The following is a 19,521-nucleotide window of genomic DNA, read 5'->3' on the forward strand; positions in this document are numbered from 1 at the left end:
CTATTAACCTACAGGCACAGAAATACAAATACATCATCATTAAAAACACACATGCTATTAACCTACAGGCACAGAAATACAAATACATCATCATTAAAAACACACATGCTATTAATCTACAGGCACAGAAATACAAATACATCATCATTAAAACACACATGCTATTAATCTACAGGCACAGAAATACAAATACATCATCATTAAAACACACATGCTATTAACCTACAGGCACAGAAATACAAATACATCATCATTAAAAACACACATGCTATTAACCTACAGGCACAGAAATACAAATACATCATCATTAAAAACACACATGCTATTAATCTACAGGCACAGAAATACAAATACATCATCATTAAAAACACACATGCTATTAATCTACAGGTACAGAAACATTAAAAAATTAAACATCTTTCAATAACTTACTTCTTTTACTTGTACTATGTTTGAAAATAGGTTTTTCCAAAATCAGACAGTTTCAAAAGCAAGAAAATAAATGTTGGAGAACCACCACCAATCACACACTTGTTAACAAAATAAATTTTGATCTCTTATTCTTAATTGGAATTCTGTACATGAACCATACTTGGTATCTTTCAACAAATTTACCACGTGAAGGTTTATGAACCTATTAGAAGCAGCACATTTTAAACAGATATTAGTATTAAGGTACATGCAACTCTGTGAAACTATAAGGAAATAAAATAACCAGAGAAGTCTTACCTTGCAAATCTGCCATATTTCTGTAGTGGTGAAGGTCCAAGTTTAAAGGCATATAGAGCAACTCTGGAGTAATCAAGAGATTCACGCCCAAGTCTAAAAGAACGAAACAAACCTAACGTAAACAAAATAACAGAATTTACAGAACTTCACAAGTATCAAAGTAAGAAAAAAACAACTACAAACCTCCTGGTTAGGTGAAAATCAACAAATGTTATGAAAGTAATTATACATTTGATGTGTTTCTCCTTATTATAAAGAGTATTTAAAATAATATATAGTTGGCACAGATTTTATATAGGAAAAAAAAATTCATGGATAACAAAGTTATTCTGTAAACCTGACACAGGCAGCTTAGTTTTCTATTTTAAGTGTAATCACAAAGTTTAGTGGTCATTATATGGACACGTACATTTCTGGATAAAATTTTCTATTTTAAGTGTAATCACAAAGTTTAGTGGTCATCATATGGACACGTACATTTCTGGATAAAATTTTCTATTTTAAGTGTAATCACAAAGTTTAGTGGTCATCATATGGACACGTACATTTCTGGATAAAATTTTCTATTTTAAGTGTAATCAAAGTTTAGTGGTCATTATATGGACACGTACATTTCTGGATAAAATTTTCTATTTTAAGTGTAATCAAAGTTTAGTGGTCATTATATGGACACGTACATTTCTGGATAAAATTTTCTATTTTCTCTTATTCTTAACAGTTATACAAAAGACAATCATTAGTGAAAACTAAAAACTTTTTAGAACTGTAACAACATTAATGAATAATACAGCATTTGTTCATAGTTAAGCACAAAGCTAGACAGTAAATTATCAGTGGCATGTTTACCACAGGTATCAAAACTCAGTTTTAACATTACAAATATACAAACTTATCACTGAGCCACTGGGACGCAAGTTATGCCAGGTTGGTGCAAAAAACCTGTAGAATCAAAAAACAATAAGGATGTTTTCAAACAAATCATAACTTACTTTTGACAGAGACGGCGACTACATCGCACTAAAAGATGCATGCAATGGATAGCAAGTAAACCTATTAGTGGAATCCCTAAAGCTCCTACCTGTAAAATATCAAGAGTCATCATAAGGAATCTGGTAAAACCTCCAGATTTATATTATAAAACTTTCAGGGGACTAACAATAGATAAATAATAAAATACAAAGGTAGAACCAATCACTTAAATGTTTTCAACTGTTTATCATAAAAGTTAGAAAATTAAGCGTGTGTATGTGTGTTCTTATAGGAAAACCACATCAGGCTTCCTACTGTATCCACCTTGGTTTTAGCATTGTAAATACAAAGATTTACCTCTATACCACCAGGGAAATGGTACATAAAAATGTGTAGATATTATAACAGATCAGATGTTATCAAAATTACAGTCAACTAATTTGTTTTCAAACAGAAAAGTGAAGCCTAATTAACAAGACTAAAATATACCTAGTTCTAGTTAACGAGACTAAAATATACCTAGTTCTAGTTAACGAGACTAAAATATACCTAGTTCTAGTTAACAAGACTAAACTATACCTAGTTCTAGTTAACAAGACTAAACTATACCTAGTTCTAGTTAACAAGACAAATATACGTAGTTCTAGTTAACAAGACAAATATACCTAGTTCTAGTTAACAAGACTAAAATATACCTAGTTCTAGTTAACAAGACTAAAATATACCTAGTTCTAGTTAATAAGACTAAAATATACCTAGTTCTAGTTAACAAGACTAAAATATACCTAGTTCTAGTTAACAAGACTAAAATATACCTAGTTCTAGTTAACAAGACTAAAATATACCTAGTTCTAGTTAACAAGACTAAAATATACCTAGTTCTAGTTAACAAGACTAAAATATACCTAGTTCTAGTTAACAAGACTAAAATATACCTAGTTCTAGTTAACAAGACTAAAATATACCTAGTTCTAGTTAACAAGACTAAAATATACCTAGTTCTAGTTAACAAGACTAAAATATACCTAGTTCTAATTAACAAGACTAAAATATATGTAGTTCTAATTAACAAGACTAAGATATACGTACTTCTAATTAACAAGACTAAAATATACGTAGTTCTAATTAACAAGACTAAAATATACGTACTTCTAATTAACAAGACTAAAATATACGTACTTCTAATTAACAAGACAAATATACGTACTTCTAATTAACAAGACTAAAATATACGTAGTTCTAATTAACAAGACAAATATACGTAGTTCTAGTTAACAAGACTGAAATATACGTAGTTCTAATTAACAAGACTAAAATATACGTACTTCTAATTAACAAGACTAAAATATACGTAGTTCTAATTCTTTGAAGTGCATTCCTTAATTTTTGACTAATTTTTATTATACTCTTAATTTATTAACCTTACAATATTGTTTGCTTGAATTGTCACTTAAATTTATATATGTTGTAAACACTAATAACATAAGACACCAACATGTAACCTTTATAGGTGTAGCAAATCTTACAGTATTACAATGTGTATGTTCTAACATTAGAAACCAATATGTAATTATGGTTTCTCCTATTCTACCTGCTATGTAAACCACTGCTCCATTCACACCACTTTTGACCCTTCTCAGAATACCACAGCTGTTTTTCTCCATAACACATTACTACGTTCTTTACCCAGTAAAATAGTACTCGGTTCACAGAGTACCACTGAAAGCTTTATATCAGACCATTAACTGTTTTTGGCACCCCAGCTTAAATATGAAATGAATAGAAGCCAAACTAATGTTGAGCTTCATGGATGGTATATGAGAACTTCAGTCATTACACAGTCAAAAGGTTTTTCTAGCTTTATTAATATACAAAACAAAATATTCAGTTATTACACTTCTATGTATCTTTCATTTTAAAATGTTTCTCCATTATTTCAATAAATAAAAATATAAATTACACTATTTAACCAATAAAACTAATGGAATTTTCAAAACTATTTGAATTCTTAAGAAATTCTAAATTGCAACATAATACAAGGTGTTACAAAGTCAAGACACCAAAAGAAAGTTGAATATTGTTTGTATATAACAGATAACAGCAAAATACAAAACAAAATGTCTTGTGACAGTTTAGAGTTATTTAACACTCTTGTGATGGGTCACTTGTCAAAGGTAATGTCATTGCATTTGTTGACTTCCAAAGTTTTATGCAACTTATTTTATGAATTTATGCAAGTAAGTATAAAATTGTAGATTATAATTCAAACATTAATATTATATAAGAACTAATTTCTCAATTGAAAAGTAAATATTAAAACAATCCACCTAAATATATTTTAGTGAATGCAGTACTGTTTAAAATTAGATGTTTGTGATGTCAAAATACTAAGTCTATACGTTTGTACAAATTAGGAACTAAAATTACTAATATTGAGAAGCTAAAATATAAAATAAGAACCTCATATCTTTTATTTTACACAGATACAGCTTACACACTGAATCAAACATGATGGCCCTTGTTCATCTCTTTCCATTTTTTGGAAATGGTCCCTCACATACACATACTTTAATATATGACATGAGAATAACCAATCAACAGCTCAGAATATTACCCTAGTGACTTCCTTATTTCTTAGCCATTTTAATCTATGAAAAGGAAAACCACAATTTTCGAACCAAAATTTCAAGGTAGGTAGGTTAGTCTTTAAATTGCTTGAAGTTTCATATTTTGTTAAATCTAAATAAATTTGTTATTAAACTTAATAAATTAGTGTAATTCTATGGTATCAATGTAGTTATTTATGATTTTATGTTTATTCAACTGTATATGTATATAAAACCTGAAAAAACATTTTGTTTCATATACTCCACATGTGAAATTTTAATAAGCTTAGCAATCTATGTCCAGCAGCAACCGAGTACAAAGGTTATAGCAAGAAGAGAATTATTTGCATTACTTCTTGATTTATTGTTCTATATTTTAAGACAAATAAGTTTAATTATTTCTAAATAGTAATAATATATATAAACCTCAAAAGCTGTAACTGCAATTGATATAATGCTTATTAATTGGGAACTTCAGATATTTGACTAAGAATATTTACAGATTTTGAACATTTGACTTCAACAAATTCACACCAAATATTAGTACTTTTAAAATAACATTACACAAAATTAGTGGTGTAATTACTTTGCATGTGACAGGGAAAGAAAGAATACAAAGCTAGTGAGTGCCCAGTTAAGTGAATTTGACCTACATGAACTAAAAAATTAATTCACTCATCTTGATCCCTTGTTAAGAAAGGAAGTTACAGAGCTGACAGAAAACTGAGTTTTGCTTGCAAGTTTGTGAAACTTTTGTATATAGATCATTATTTGTAATAACCATTATTGTAAATTGTGTGTGTGTGTGTACACACTATATATAGAAATTGAAATGTGACTATATTATGAAATACTAGTCCACTAAAACACAGCCAAAACTATAAAGGTTGATTTCATAATACTGGATATATAATGAGTGCATGTGCACCATGTTAACACAAGTTATGTAATGTTAGCTACACATGACCAGAAGGTAATATAATAAAAATATAAACATATATTGTAATGAGACTTAAGGTACTTAAGACTATAATGGCTGTAATCAATTTAATTCTACATTCAAATTCTGAGAACACATTTTCCAACACAGCTGTATAAATTAATAAGACAACACAGATACACAAGATCCTTAGTTTGTATAAATTAATAAGACAACACAGATACACAAGATCCTTAGTTTGTACAAGTTAATAAGACAACACAGATACACAAGATCCTTAGTTTGTACAAGTTAATAAGACAACACAGATACACAAGATCCTTAGTTTGTACAAGTTAATAAGACAACACAGATACACAAGATCCTTAGTTTGTATAAGTTAATAAGACAACACAGATACACAAGATCCTTAGTTTGTATAAATTAATAAGACAACACAGATACACAAGATCCTTAGTTTGTATAAATTAATAAGACAACACAGATACACAAGATCCTTAGTTTGTATAAATTAATAACACAACACAGATACACAAGATCCTTAGTTTGTATAAATTAATAACACAACACAGATACACAAGATCTTTAGTTTGTTATGGCCGACTATTTCAAAAAGTCTGAAAGAGTGAATCTGAAGGATTCTTCAGAAGTTAACATTTTATTTAAAAACAAAATCAATTCTGAAATTTGTCATAAAACACATTCACAATTGATAGTGATAAATAATGCAAGTAATAATTAACTTAAATAAAACTTAAGTCTTTGGAATATATTGTTTTGAATTTATCTCAAATAATGAATAAAACATTTGACTTTCTTTTTTATATATACTCATTTTGGAACATCCTGTATTTAATACAATAAAAGTAATACTTTAACTACAAACAGTTTTACGGACTAACAACAATAGCCTTACAATAAGTCCAGAATTTGAAAAACCACTAGGTATTGCCAATATTCCTGGTCCAGTGTTGCCTTTCAGTAAATGCATTAGTGTTTCACAATTTCTAGAAGAGAAAAACAAACATTGTGTTAGAAAATTATAGGTCACACGACATACACATACCAAATAATTACTATATGCAATGTGTAAGAGTTTACCTGTACTGTGTTATTCACATGAAGAGATACAAGTTATCTCCCTAATTGTATGGAAACATACCTAACACACACACACACACACACACCTGGAATAACAACAGGTAACGTGTTGAAGATTAGCAGCAGAGCCAGAAAGAACTTTTCCAAGGTATAGGTTTCAAATATTCATGAATAATGCAACTAATACAAAATAGAGACAAATGGCTACACAGACAAATAGCTCTCTCTACACATGTAACTGACTAATAAAAAACTAACAGGTGTCCTCAGAATTATTTCTTAATCTCCCAGATGTTTCCCAAATAAAATATCCACAATATAAAACCCACTTTCACCAAAATGTATGTTGTAATGAGGAAAGTTACAGCACTTTATCCCACAAGAAGCAAAAATGGAGAGAATGGATTTCAGATACAGTTACAACACAACGTTCTTAGGTAAGAATGAAATTTGACTGATGTTTTTACCATATCTGAAAAACACACAATTATTCTTACTATCCTAAACTAATACTTTAGTATTTTCATCTGTTTAAACTGATTTCATTTGACCATATTGTGGTATTTAATAACTGAAATAATGATACACCACGCTACTAGCTTTGTACACAGTGAAAAGTGGACAGTCTGATGCTGCAAGTCCTTCCTTTTGTTATCAGTTTTGTACAGAGTAAAAAGTGGACAGTCTGATGCTGCAAGTCCTCCTTTTGTTATCAGTTTTGTACACAGTGAAAAGTGGACAGTCTGATGCTGCAAGTCCTTCCTTTTGTTATCAGCTTTGTACACAGTGAAAAGTGGACAGTCTGATGCTGCAAGTCCTTCCTTTTGTTATCAGCTTTGTACACAGTGAAACATTGACAGGGCCTCATCACATATTAGTCCTTTACTTTATCAGAAACAGATATGGACCATATACTTTCAAAACTTTCAGAACGTTGGAAAAATTATTTGAAATTAAACAATAATGTGCTGCATCTCTCAAAAAATGTAAAAGTAATCATTTATTTCTTAACTTTCTACAGTTCAAGGTCTCCAACTATATAACAAATTAAGACAAGCATGCAGTATTGTGCTTTTCAACTTTCATTTCTTTCAACCGAAATTAATTATGAAAACAAAAATCAGATTACAGCATCGGTTTTGGATCCGAGTAAATTTAAAACTACATTTAACTTGTTGATATGCTGTATTCTAGGCAACGAATGTGTCAGCATAAAGGGAATTGGTCTAATTTAGAAATTAATGAAATGATAAAAATTTAATAGACTGATAAAGTTCCTTTGAAGACTCCTCTAAAGTAATACACAAATTAACTACACATTAATCAAAATTCAAGAAAGTTTCAGTTTTCATCTAGTTATTTTGTCAGTACAGTTAAATCAAACATTATTAATTTCTTCACACCTTCTGAACCTTTCTTACAGTGAAAGAAAACTAATCAAAATGGGAACAGATCATCTGACAACTGAAATTTCATATTTGTCTTTGAATTTTTAAAATACCTTTGAATGACTCACTGCATGACTTGTCTGCTTAGAAAGATGTAGCTCTAAATCACTTACATTCTCTCAAGCACTTGTCTGCTTAGAAAGATGTAGCTCTAAATCACTTACATTCTCTCAAGCACTTGTCTGCTTAGAAAGATGTAGCTCTAAATCACTTACATTCTCTCAAGCACTTGGTTTTCTTAAAACCTAATAAAAGCATTGCAATTTTACAGAAAGGTTCATATGTAGGTAACATTAAATCACATATCACACTAAAATTTTCAAAATTTAATATTAACTCTATTCTGCTAAAGAGAGTATACTACAAATATCAAAATATTAAATTTTGGGTAGAAATAACTAATACCTACAGTAACTTCCTTAATTACCTTGCTTGTCTCACAAGAATCTTTTACAGTACCACAGATATGTACGATATGCCCTGAATACATAAAACCACAGATATGTACAATATGCCCCTAATACATAAACCAAGCAGCAATAAAAGAACATTCCATTACGTGGTTTTGTGAGGTCTTTTCTTCTGAGGTAATCCATCAGGCTGCTGAGTTTCTTCTTCATCATCATCATCGTCATCATCAACAAAAAGTGGACGATTATCAAGTTCTCCATCAGACAAAGGATATTCAAGAGAGGCAGCTCGTTTTGATACATATATTTCACTATCAGAGGCAGTATACAGAGATTCATTCTTGTTACCATCACGTCCACTTGTTGATGCCACATTCTTTACTTTCTAATAGGAGTCAAGAAATGTTAGAGATCTGTCCTACTAAAATAACCTCAAAGGATTTAACTTTAATAAACCATTGTATATTTGTTATATCACTTGTTAGAACAAACATAACATTCAACTTAAACACGTTCAAATAGTTTTGTCTTAAGTTTACTCACTAATTAAGTATATTTTACTACAAGTTACAGTTTCTACACTAAGCAAGGTTTATATTATATTACAAGTTAGTTTCTACAGTAAGTAAAGTTTATATTATATTACAAGTTAGTTTCTACAGTAAGTAAAGTTTATATTATATTACAAGTTAGTTTCTACAGTAAGTAAAGTTTATATTATATTACAAGTTACAGTTTCTACAGTAAGGTTTATATTATATTACAAGTCACAGTTTCTATAGTAAATAAGGTTTATATTATATTACAAGTTACAGTTTCTACAGTAAGCAAGGTTTATATTATATTACAAGTTACAGTTTCTACAGTAAGTAAAGTTTATATTATATTACATGTTGCAGTTTCTACAGTAAGCAAGGTTTATATTATATTACAAGTTACAGTTTCTCCAGTAAGCAAGGTTTATATTATATTACAAGTTACAGTTTCTACAGTAAGCAAGGTTTATATTATATTACAAGTTACAGTTTCTCCAGTAAGCAAGGTTTGTATTATATTACAAGTTAGAGTTTCTCCAGTAAGCAAGGTTTATATTATATTACAAGTTACAGTTTCTACAGTAAGTAAAGTTTATATTATATTACAAGTTACAGTTTCTACAGTAAGCAAGGTTTATATTATATTACAAGTTACAGTTTCTCCAGTAAGCAAGGTTTATATTATATTACAAGTTACAGTTTCTACAGTAAGCAAGGTTTATATTATATTACAAGTTACAGTTTCTCCAGTAAGCAAGGTTTGTATTATATTACAAGTTAGAGTTTCTACAGTAAGCAAGGTTTATATTATATTACAAGTTACAGTTTCTACAGTAAGTAAAGTTTATATTATATTACATGTTGCAGTTTCTACAGTAAGCAAGGTTTATATTATATTACAAGTTACAGTGTTATACAGTGAAGTTTATATTATATTACAAGTTACAGTTTCTACAGTAAGTAAAGTTTATATTATATTACAAGTTACAGTTTCTACAGTAAGTAAAGTTTATATTATATTACAAGTTAGTTTCTACAGTAAGTAAAGTTTATATTATATTACATGTTACAGTTTCTACAGTAAGCAAGGTTTGTATTATATTACAAGTTACAGTTTCTACAGTAAGTAAGGTTTATATTATATTACAAGTTACAGTTTCTACAGTAAGTAAGGTTTATATTATATTACAAGTTACAGTTTCTACAGTAAACAAGGTTTATATTATATTATAAGTTACAGTTTCTCCAGTAAGCAAGGTTTGTATTATATTACAAGTTACAGTTTCTACAGTAAGCAAGGTTTATATTATATTACAAGTTACAGTTTCTACAGTAAGTAAAGTTTATATTATATTACAAGTTAGTTTCTACAGTAAGTAAAGTTTATATTATATTACATGTTACAGTTTCTACAGTAAGCAAGGTTTGTATTATATTACAAGTTACAGTTTCTACAGTAAGTAAGGTTTATATTATATTACAAGTTACAGTTTCTACAGTAAGTAAGGTTTATATTATATTACAAGTTACAGTTTCTACAGTAAGCAAGGTTTATATTATATTACAAGTTACAGTCCAGTAAGCAAGGTTTGTATTATATTACAAGTTAGAGTTTCTCCAGTAAGCAAGGTTTATATTATATTACAAGTTACAGTTTCTACAGTAAGTAAAGTTTATATTATATTACAAGTTACAGTTTCTACAGTAAGCAAGGTTTATATTATATTACAAGTTACAGTTTCTCCAGTAAGCAAGGTTTATATTATATTACAAGTTACAGTTTCTACAGTAAGCAAGGTTTATATTATATTACAAGTTACAGTTTCTCCAGTAAGCAAGGTTTATATTATATTACAAGTTACAGTTTCTACAGTAAGCAAGGTTTATATTATATTACAAGTTACAGTTTCTCCAGTAAGCAAGGTTTGTATTATATTACAAGTTACAGTTTCTACAGTAAGTAAAGTTTATATTATATTACATGTTGCAGTTTCTACAGTAAGCAAGGTTTATATTATATTACAAGTTACAGTGTTATACAGTGAAGTTTATATTATATTACAGGTTACAGTTTCTACAGTAAGTAAAGTTTATATTATATTACAAGTTACAGTTTCTACAGTAAGTAAAGTTTATATTATATTACAAGTTAGTTTCTAGAGTAAGTAAAGTTTATATTATATTACATGTTACAGTTTCTACAGTAAGCAAGGTTTGTATTATATTACAAGTTACAGTCTCTACAGTAAGTAAGGTTTATATTATATTACAAGTTACAGTTTCTACAGTAAGTAAGGTTTATATTATATTACAAGTTACAGTTTCTACAGTAAGCAAGGTTTATATTATATTATAAGTTACAGTTTCTCCAGTAAGCAAGGTTTGTATTATATTACAAGTTACAGTTTCTACAGTAAGCAAGGTTTATATTATATTACAAGTTACAGTTTCTACAATAAGTAAAGTTTATATTATATTACATGTTGCAGTTTCTACAGTAAGCAAGGTTTATATTATATTACAAGTTACAGTTTCTACAGTAAGCAAGGTTTATATTATATTACAAGTTAGTGTTATACAGTGAAGTTTATATTATATTACAAGTTACAGTTTCTACAGTAAGTAAAGTTTATATTATATTACAAGTTACAGTGTTATACAGTGAGGTTTATATTATATTACAAGTTACAGTTTCTACAGTAAGCAAAAGTTTATATTATATTACAAGTTACAGTGTTATACAGTGAGGGTTTATATTATATTACAAGTTACAGTTTCTACACTAAGTAAGGTTTGTATTATATTACAAGTTACAGTTTCTACAGTAAGCAAGATTTATATTATATTACAAGTTACAGATTCTACAGTAAGTAAGGTTTATATTATATTACATGTTGCAGTTTCTACAGTAAGTAAAGTTTATATTATATTACATGTTGCAGTTTCTACAGTAAGTAAAGTTTATATTATATTACATGTTGCAGTTTCTACAGTAAGCAAGGTTTATATTATATTACAAGTTACAGTGTTATACAGTGAGGTTTATATTATATTACAAGTTACAGTTTCTACAGTAAGTAAAGTTTATATTATATTACAAGTTACAGTTTCTACAGTAAGCAAGGTTTATATTATATTACAAGTTACAGTTTCTCCAGTAAGCAAGGTTTATATTATATTACAAGTTACAGTTTCTACAGTAAGCAAGGTTTATATTATAATACAAGTTACAGTTTCTCCAGTAAGCAAGGTTTGTATTATATTACAAGTTACAGTTTCCCTACAGTAAGTAAAGTTTATATTATATCACATGTCATAGTTTCCACAGTAAGCAAGGTTTATATTATATTACAAGTTACAGTGTTATACAGTGAAGTTTATATTATATTACAGGTTACAGTTTCTACAGTAAGTAAAGTTTATATTATATTACAAGTTACAGTTTCTACAGTAAGTAAAGTTTATATTATATTACAAGTTAGTTTCTAGAGTAAGTAAAGTTTATATTATATTACATGTTACAGTTTCTACAGTAAGCAAGGTTTGTATTATATTACAAGTTACAGTTTCTACAGTAAGTAAGGTTTATATTATATTACAAGTTACAGTTTCTACAGTAAGTAAGGTTTATATTATATTACAAGTTACAGTTTCTACAGTAAGCAAGGTTTATATTATATTATAAGTTACAGTCCAGTAAGCAAGGTTTGTATTATATTACAAGTTACAGTTTCCTACAGTAAGCAAGGTTTATATTATATTACAAGTTACAGTTTCTACAGTAAGTAAAGTTTATATTATATTACATGTTGCAGTTTCTACAGTAAGCAAGGTTTATATTATATTACAAGTTACAGTTTCTACAGTAAGCAAGGTTTATATTATATTACAAGTTACAGTGTTATACAGTGAAGTTTATATTATATTACAAGTTACAGTTTCTACAGTAAGTAAAGTTTATATTATATTACAAGTTACAGTTTCTACAGTAAGTAAAGTTTATATTATATTACAAGTTAGTTTCTACAGTAAGTAAAGTTTATATTATATTACATGTTACAGTTTCTACAGTAAGCAAGGTTTGTATTATATTACAAGTTACAGTTTCTACAGTAAGTAAGGTTTATATTATATTACAAGTTACAGTTTCTACAGTAAGCAAAGTTTATATTATATTATAAGTTACAGTTTCTCCAGTAAGCAAGGTTTGTATTATATTACAAGTTACAGTTTCTACAGTAAGCAAGGTTTATATTATATTACAAGTTACAGTGTTATACAGTGAGGTTTATATTATATTACAAGTTACAGTTTCTACAGTAAGTAAAGTTTATATTATATTACAAGTTACAGTGTTATACAGTGAGGTTTATATTATATTACAAGTTACAGTTTCTACACTAAGTAAGGTTTGTATTATATTACAAGTTACAGTTTCTACAGTAAGCAAGGTTTATATTATATTACAAGTTACAGATTCTACAGTAAGTAAGGTTTATATTATATTACATGTTGCAGTTTCTACAGTAAGTAAAGTTTATATTATATTACATGTTGCAGTTTCTACAGTAAGTAAAGTTTATATTATATTACATGTTGCAGTTTCTACAGTAAGCAAGGTTTATATTATATTACAAGTTACAGTGTTATACAGTGAGGTTTATATTATATTACAAGTTACAGTTTCTACAGTAAGTAAAGTTTATATTATATTACATGTTGCAGTTTCTACAGTAAGTAAAGTTTATATTATATTACATGTTGCAGTTTCTACAGTAAGTAAAGTTTATATTATATTACATGTTGCAGTTTCTACAGTAAGCAAGGTTTATATTATATTACAAGTTACAGTTTCTACAGTAAGCAAGGTTTATATTATATTACAAGTTAGTGTTATACAGTGAGGTTTATATTATATTACAAGTTACAGTTTCTACAGTAAGTAAAGTTTATATTATATTACAAGTTACAGTGTTATACAGTGAGGTTTATATTATATTACAAGTTACAGATTCTACAGTAAGTAAGGTTTATATTATATTACATGTTGCAGTTTCTACAGTAAGTAAAGTTTATATTATATTACATGTTGCAGTTTCTACAGTAAGTAAAGTTTATATTATATTACATGTTGCAGTTTCTACAGTAAGCAAGGTTTATATTATATTACAAGTTACAGTGTTATACAGTGAGGTTTATATTATATTACAAGTTACAGTTTCTACAGTAAGTAAAGTTCATATTATATTACATGTTGCAGTTTCTACAGTAAGTAAAGTTTATATTATATTACATGTTGCAGTTTCTACAGTAAGTAAAGTTTATATTATATTACATGTTGCAGTTTCTACAGTAAGCAAGGTTTATATTATATTACAAGTTACAGTTTCTACAGTAAGCAAGGTTTATATTATATTACAAGTTAGTGTTATACAGTGAGGTTCATATTATATTACAAGTTAGTGTTATACAGTGAGGTTCATATTATATTACAAGTTACAGTTTCTACAGTAAGTCAAGTTTACATTATATTACATGTTACAGTTTCTACAGTAAGTAAAGTTTACATTATATTACATGTTACAGTTTCTACAGTAAGTAAAGTTTATATTATATTACAAGTTACAGTTTCTACAGTAAGTAAAGTTTATATTATATTACAAGTTACAGTTTCTACAGTAAGTAAAGTTTACATTATATTACATGTTACAGTTTCTACAGTAAGTAAAGTTTACATTATATTACATGTTACAGTTTCTACAGTAAGTAAAGTTTATATTATATTACAAGTTACAGTTTCTACAGTAAGCAAGGTTTATATTATATTACATGTTACAGTTTCTACAGTGAGGTTTACATTATATTACAAGTTAGTTTATATAAATACAATAAGTAAGGTTTATATTTAGAACTGTTATGATGTTTTAATGACTGTGATCATTATAAAGTACACAAGTTTTAACAGTAAAGAATAATTTTGTATTTAAATCAATAATCTAACAATGTATTTATATTCTAGAGTTGTTAGTGGTTACTTGTGTATCCACGTATCAATCTAACAATGTATTTATATTCTATAGTTGTTAGTTGGTACTTGTGTATCCACGTATCAATCTAACAATGTATTTATATTCTAGAGTTGTTAGTGGTTACTTGTGTATCCAATGTATCAATCTAACAATGTATTTATATTCTATAGTTGTTAGTGGTTACTTGTGTATCCAATGTATCAATCTAACAATGTATTTATATTCTATAGTTGTTAGTGGTTACTTGTGTATCCAATGCATCAATCTAACAATGTATTTATATTCTATAGTTGTTAGTGGTTACTTGTGTATCCACGTATCAATCTAACAATGTATTTATATCCTATAGTTGTTAGTAGTTACTTGTGTATCCACATATCAATCTAACAATGTATTTATATTCTATAGTTGTTAGTGGTTACTTGTGTATCCAATGCATCAATCTAACAATGTATTTATATTCTATAGTTGTTAGTGGTTACTTGTGTATCCACGTATCATTCTAACAATGTATTTATATTCTATAGTTGTTAGTGGTTACTTGTGTATCCACGTATCATTCTAACAATGTATTTATATTCTATAGTTGTTAGTGGTTACTTGTGTATCCACGTATCAATCTAATAATGTATTTATATTCTATAGTTGTTAATGGTTACTTGTGTATCTGCGTATCAATCTAACAATGTATTTATATTCTATAGTTGTTAGTGGTTACTTGTGTATCCACGTATCAATCCAACAATGTATTTATATATATGCACATTTGCCAAGTTATCTTAATTTTTGGATTACTTGATGCTATTAGTGAAACTTCTATGGTTTTTCTTCTGTTAGTGTTAACTCATGTTTTAGAACTGTGATGTTTTGTTTACAAAAACTGTGTTTACTCCTACATTCATGGACTTGGGAAGTGGTATTTAGTGTTCTTTTAATTTGGTCTTCAAGTTACATCCTATGTTATTGAAGTAAAGGGCTGGACAACTGTTACAGTACTTGTAAATATTTCCTGGTGAGGTGGGTTTGTTATATGATTTATTAAAATGTGTATAATTTTTATTGCAAAGGTAAAAACAAATCTAGTCATGACAAGGTTATATTTACCTCCCAGCCTTTTTCAAGTTAAAGCAGATTACAATACAATGACTCCACACACATATACATCATAATGACAGATGAATTACAACAGAAGAGTTCCACTTACTGGTGCATGGCCTACATCCTTTTGAGATACATTCCTGGCAACAGACTCATTCAGTTTGTTAATGGCTGTGCTTGCAGCCTCTTCAACAAGCTTGAGGTCAGCTTGTATGTTACTCATTTAGTTTCTTCCACCACCTATAACAACAACCATTTTTTGCACTTCCAGCATAAACTGCATTATACAGTATTTCACACACATACACACAAAGTAATTACCAGTATTTAATTACGAAGTACCAGGTGAACCTTTAATTACTCAGTCAATACTTACAAATATTTCATTACCATTGTTGTGGTTCTCAGCAGGATTTCATGGCTAAGGGTGAAATACTTATTTTCTATCGAAAATTCTGATGAGAGATTTAGCTCTACAAGTATGTCTATCTATTATAATAACCACTGCATATACAGTTATCCTACAAATTTTCTCTGAACCTTTCCCAATAATTCGACATCTTTTATCAGATAAAAGAAACAAAAATGTACTCCATATTCGAAGTGAATCTAACCACTGATTAGTTGTCACTGTCTCCGTTTAAAATATACACTGTACGCTAAAACCTTTGAGGTATGGTATATCCGACAGAAACCGACACAAAAAACAAAATGTTTTTATCGAAATTCTGTTGCACGAATCACGTAGTTTGATAGCCGTATTAATAAGCAACCTAGTGAGCATTAATTAATAATATACCACTATACATTTTAATACAAAGTATTAGACTTTTCATTTCAAAATAAAAACCTTTTAACTTCACCTAAACAAAAATAACTTACTTATGAAGCTGTGCAAATACTAATTCCCTACTTTTTCTTTTTTTCCAATAAAGGAACAGCTCGCAGATGCGCCCTTTATGTTTATAATACTTGTGGAAAGATACCAGACACACTACACTTAAAATGATGACGTAATATATTTAATATTTATTCAGATCAGAACGACGAGGAGCTACAAGCGAGCTTATGATTTACAGCCTAAAAAAATTTACGAATAGGTCTTCTAAAGAATACTACGAAAAATTCCGTGGTTTCGTGATAGAATTTTTAGTATAACTTATAAATAATTTATAATTTAAATATTACAGACATAATAAGCTTGTTTATAAATTACTATCACTACAGCTTAATCACCACTAAATCATACAAGTTAACCTAAATTTGCTATTAAAATTGAGTTTAACTGGCATATCTTGCAAAGTATAATTTACACAAACCTTTCAACTACCCGCTAATCAGTATTGCTATCGCCCAACTTTCTCTTTCATGCATGTAAGAAACGTTTAGAAACACTTTGACATGAGTAAATGCAAAAACTTTGTGACAAGTGGAAATTTACCAAACTAAAACGTCAATCACTATCGTACAGAAATACGCGTTAGGTGGCTTCTAAGAAGAGTAATTTTTAAAACGAATAACTTTAATTTATAACAACACAAAAATGTTAATAATTATAGCTAAATTTGTCTCTTTCTTTTTACTTTTGTTTTATCTCACAATAATATTGCTTTATATGAGCATTATTTTTGTATATTTTATTCATATAACATGCCCAGTAAGATTGAAAGTACACCACTTAAATTATTTAATATTGATAAGTAAACATCATGACACTCCCCAAGGGCACTGTTGTATGTCTGTGAATTTATAACGACATAAACTGGGTTTCGATACCCGTCAGAAAAAGGGACATTAAAATGAAAATATGTTATAAATCAGGTTAACCATATTTCATTATTAATATTACGTACTCTGTTAGTTCTAATGAATTATTCTGTTTCAAGGTTCTAGATATTTGAAGATAAAGCATTGTGTGAAAACAAAATAGTGATAAAAAATACTAATATTGATTCTTAAAGGTTAGGCATAAAAGTAATAGTGTTAACAATAGGCTTCTGATATTGGTATTAATTGTTTATTTTCAGGCTATAGGTATAAATACAATGGTTGAGACAAGTACAGGAGTTAAGCTTTCACAGTTTATGTGCAATGAGTAGGTTTTATTTGGGAACTCGGAACTGCCATGTGCAATTTTTGTGTAGAGTTTGTAGGTTGGATGAGAAGTTGGAGACTATCCTAATCAAAATAGAGGCAGTAGGTAAAGAGAAGTGTATACTGTGGAAAATAGCAGCATAATTTCAAAAGGAGCTTAAGATTTTAGATGGAAGGATACATCAAGTAATAATGACTTTCAGAAAGTTAGAAAGAATCCTATTAGAGTAAGAAACAGTGAATTTAGTTATAATAAGTCTATTCTGTTGAGCAACAAATTTCATTTTTTTGGCTTCTGCAAATGGAGAACCAGTGGAGGGTTTTTGTTTTTTTGTTTGTTTGTTTTTGGAATTTCGCACAAAGCTACTCGAGGGCTATCTGTGCTAGCCGTTCCTAATTTTGCAGTGTAAGACTAGAGGGAAGGCAGTTAGTCATCACCACCCACCGCCAACTCTTGGGCTACTCTTTTACCAACGAATAGTGGGATTGACCGTTACATTATAACGCCCCCACGGCTGGGAGGGCGAGCATGTTTGGCGCGACGGGGATGCGAACCCGCGACCCTCAGATTACGAACTAGTGGAGGGAAGAAAACCAATAGGATCAGAGAAGAATGTGGATGAAAAGGTGATTTCTTGAGAAGAAATGCAGATAGAATAGTCTGTGTAATAAATAGGGAGAAAAAAATCATGTTATGATACCCTGAGGTACAGGTGGAGAATATAATTGATAAAGCAGGAGATATAATAAAGCAAGCTAGCAGCGATGCAGTATTTGTGGTGCATGTAGAGACTAATGATGTAGGTTAATGGAACCCATTAATAATTACAAAGGGTTGATAAAAGTATTTAAAGAGAAAGGTCATAACTTTAACTGTGCGAGGGATACTGCCCACAACTAAATGTGGGGATTGTTTGTTTATTTTGGATTTCGCGCAAAGCTACTGAAGAGCTATCTGCGCTAGCTGTCCCTAATTTAGTAGTGTAAGACTAGAGGAAAGGCAGCTAGTCATCACCACCCACTGCCAACTCTTGGGCTACTCTTTTACCAACGAATAGTGGGACTGACCGTCACATTATAACGCCCCCACGGCTGAAAGGGCGAGCATATTTGGTGTGACCCGGATTCGAACCCGCGACCCTCACATCATGAGTCGAACGCCTTAACCCACTTGATCATGCCGAGCCAACTGTGGGGATGAAATTTCAAGTAGGTGACTAGGACTAAATTCTAGGCTTAAGTTAGTATGTAAGAATGAGAAGATTGGCTTGTTGGACTTGTGGTTTCAATTCAGTAGAAGAAGGGAGTTCTGTGGGATGGAAGGTTCTCATTTGAACATGGCAGAGACTAGCTTGTTTGCTAAGGCTATTAACTCAGCTGTAAAAGAAGTTTTAAACTGGGACTAGACAGTGGTGAGGGACAGGAAAATCAAATACAAAAAGGATAAGAGTAGAGAAAAGTTTAACATAAGAAGTTGGTACAGAAATAATTATAAGGATAGTCTTAATTGTTAATGTTATAATGCTAGAAGAATAAGAAATAAAACAGATGACTTTAGAGC

The 19,521-nt window shown here is 29.2% G+C and overlaps 1 protein-coding gene across 2 annotated transcripts in view; it reads right to left on the minus strand.

The window, feature by feature from the left end:
- Nucleotides 1-17,343, minus strand: part of LOC143245420 (proton-coupled amino acid transporter 1-like) — a 32,311-nt gene extending 14,968 nt beyond the window's left edge. Inside the window, exons 1-6 of one of the 2 annotated variants that reach the window (XM_076491756.1) lie at nt 17,186-17,343; nt 15,973-16,106; nt 8,353-8,588; nt 6,161-6,251; nt 1,719-1,807; nt 730-822 (exon numbers count right to left, since the gene is read on the minus strand). In XM_076491756.1, coding sequence (XP_076347871.1) covers nt 730-822; nt 1,719-1,807; nt 6,161-6,251; nt 8,353-8,588; nt 15,973-16,089 — 626 coding nt within the window. In that variant the 5' untranslated portion in view covers nt 16,090-16,106; nt 17,186-17,343. Of the gene's footprint in view, nt 1-729; nt 823-1,718; nt 1,808-6,160; nt 6,252-8,352; nt 8,589-15,972; nt 16,107-16,748; nt 16,888-17,185 lie in introns of those variants that run through there. The other variant, XM_076491757.1, reaches the window with a different exon arrangement.
- Nucleotides 17,344-19,521: the final 2,178 nt, after the last annotated feature.

This window comes from Tachypleus tridentatus, chromosome 2 (assembly GCF_004210375.1).
Source record: "Tachypleus tridentatus isolate NWPU-2018 chromosome 2, ASM421037v1, whole genome shotgun sequence".
In the NCBI taxonomy this organism is placed as follows: domain Eukaryota; kingdom Metazoa; phylum Arthropoda; class Merostomata; order Xiphosura; family Limulidae; genus Tachypleus; species Tachypleus tridentatus.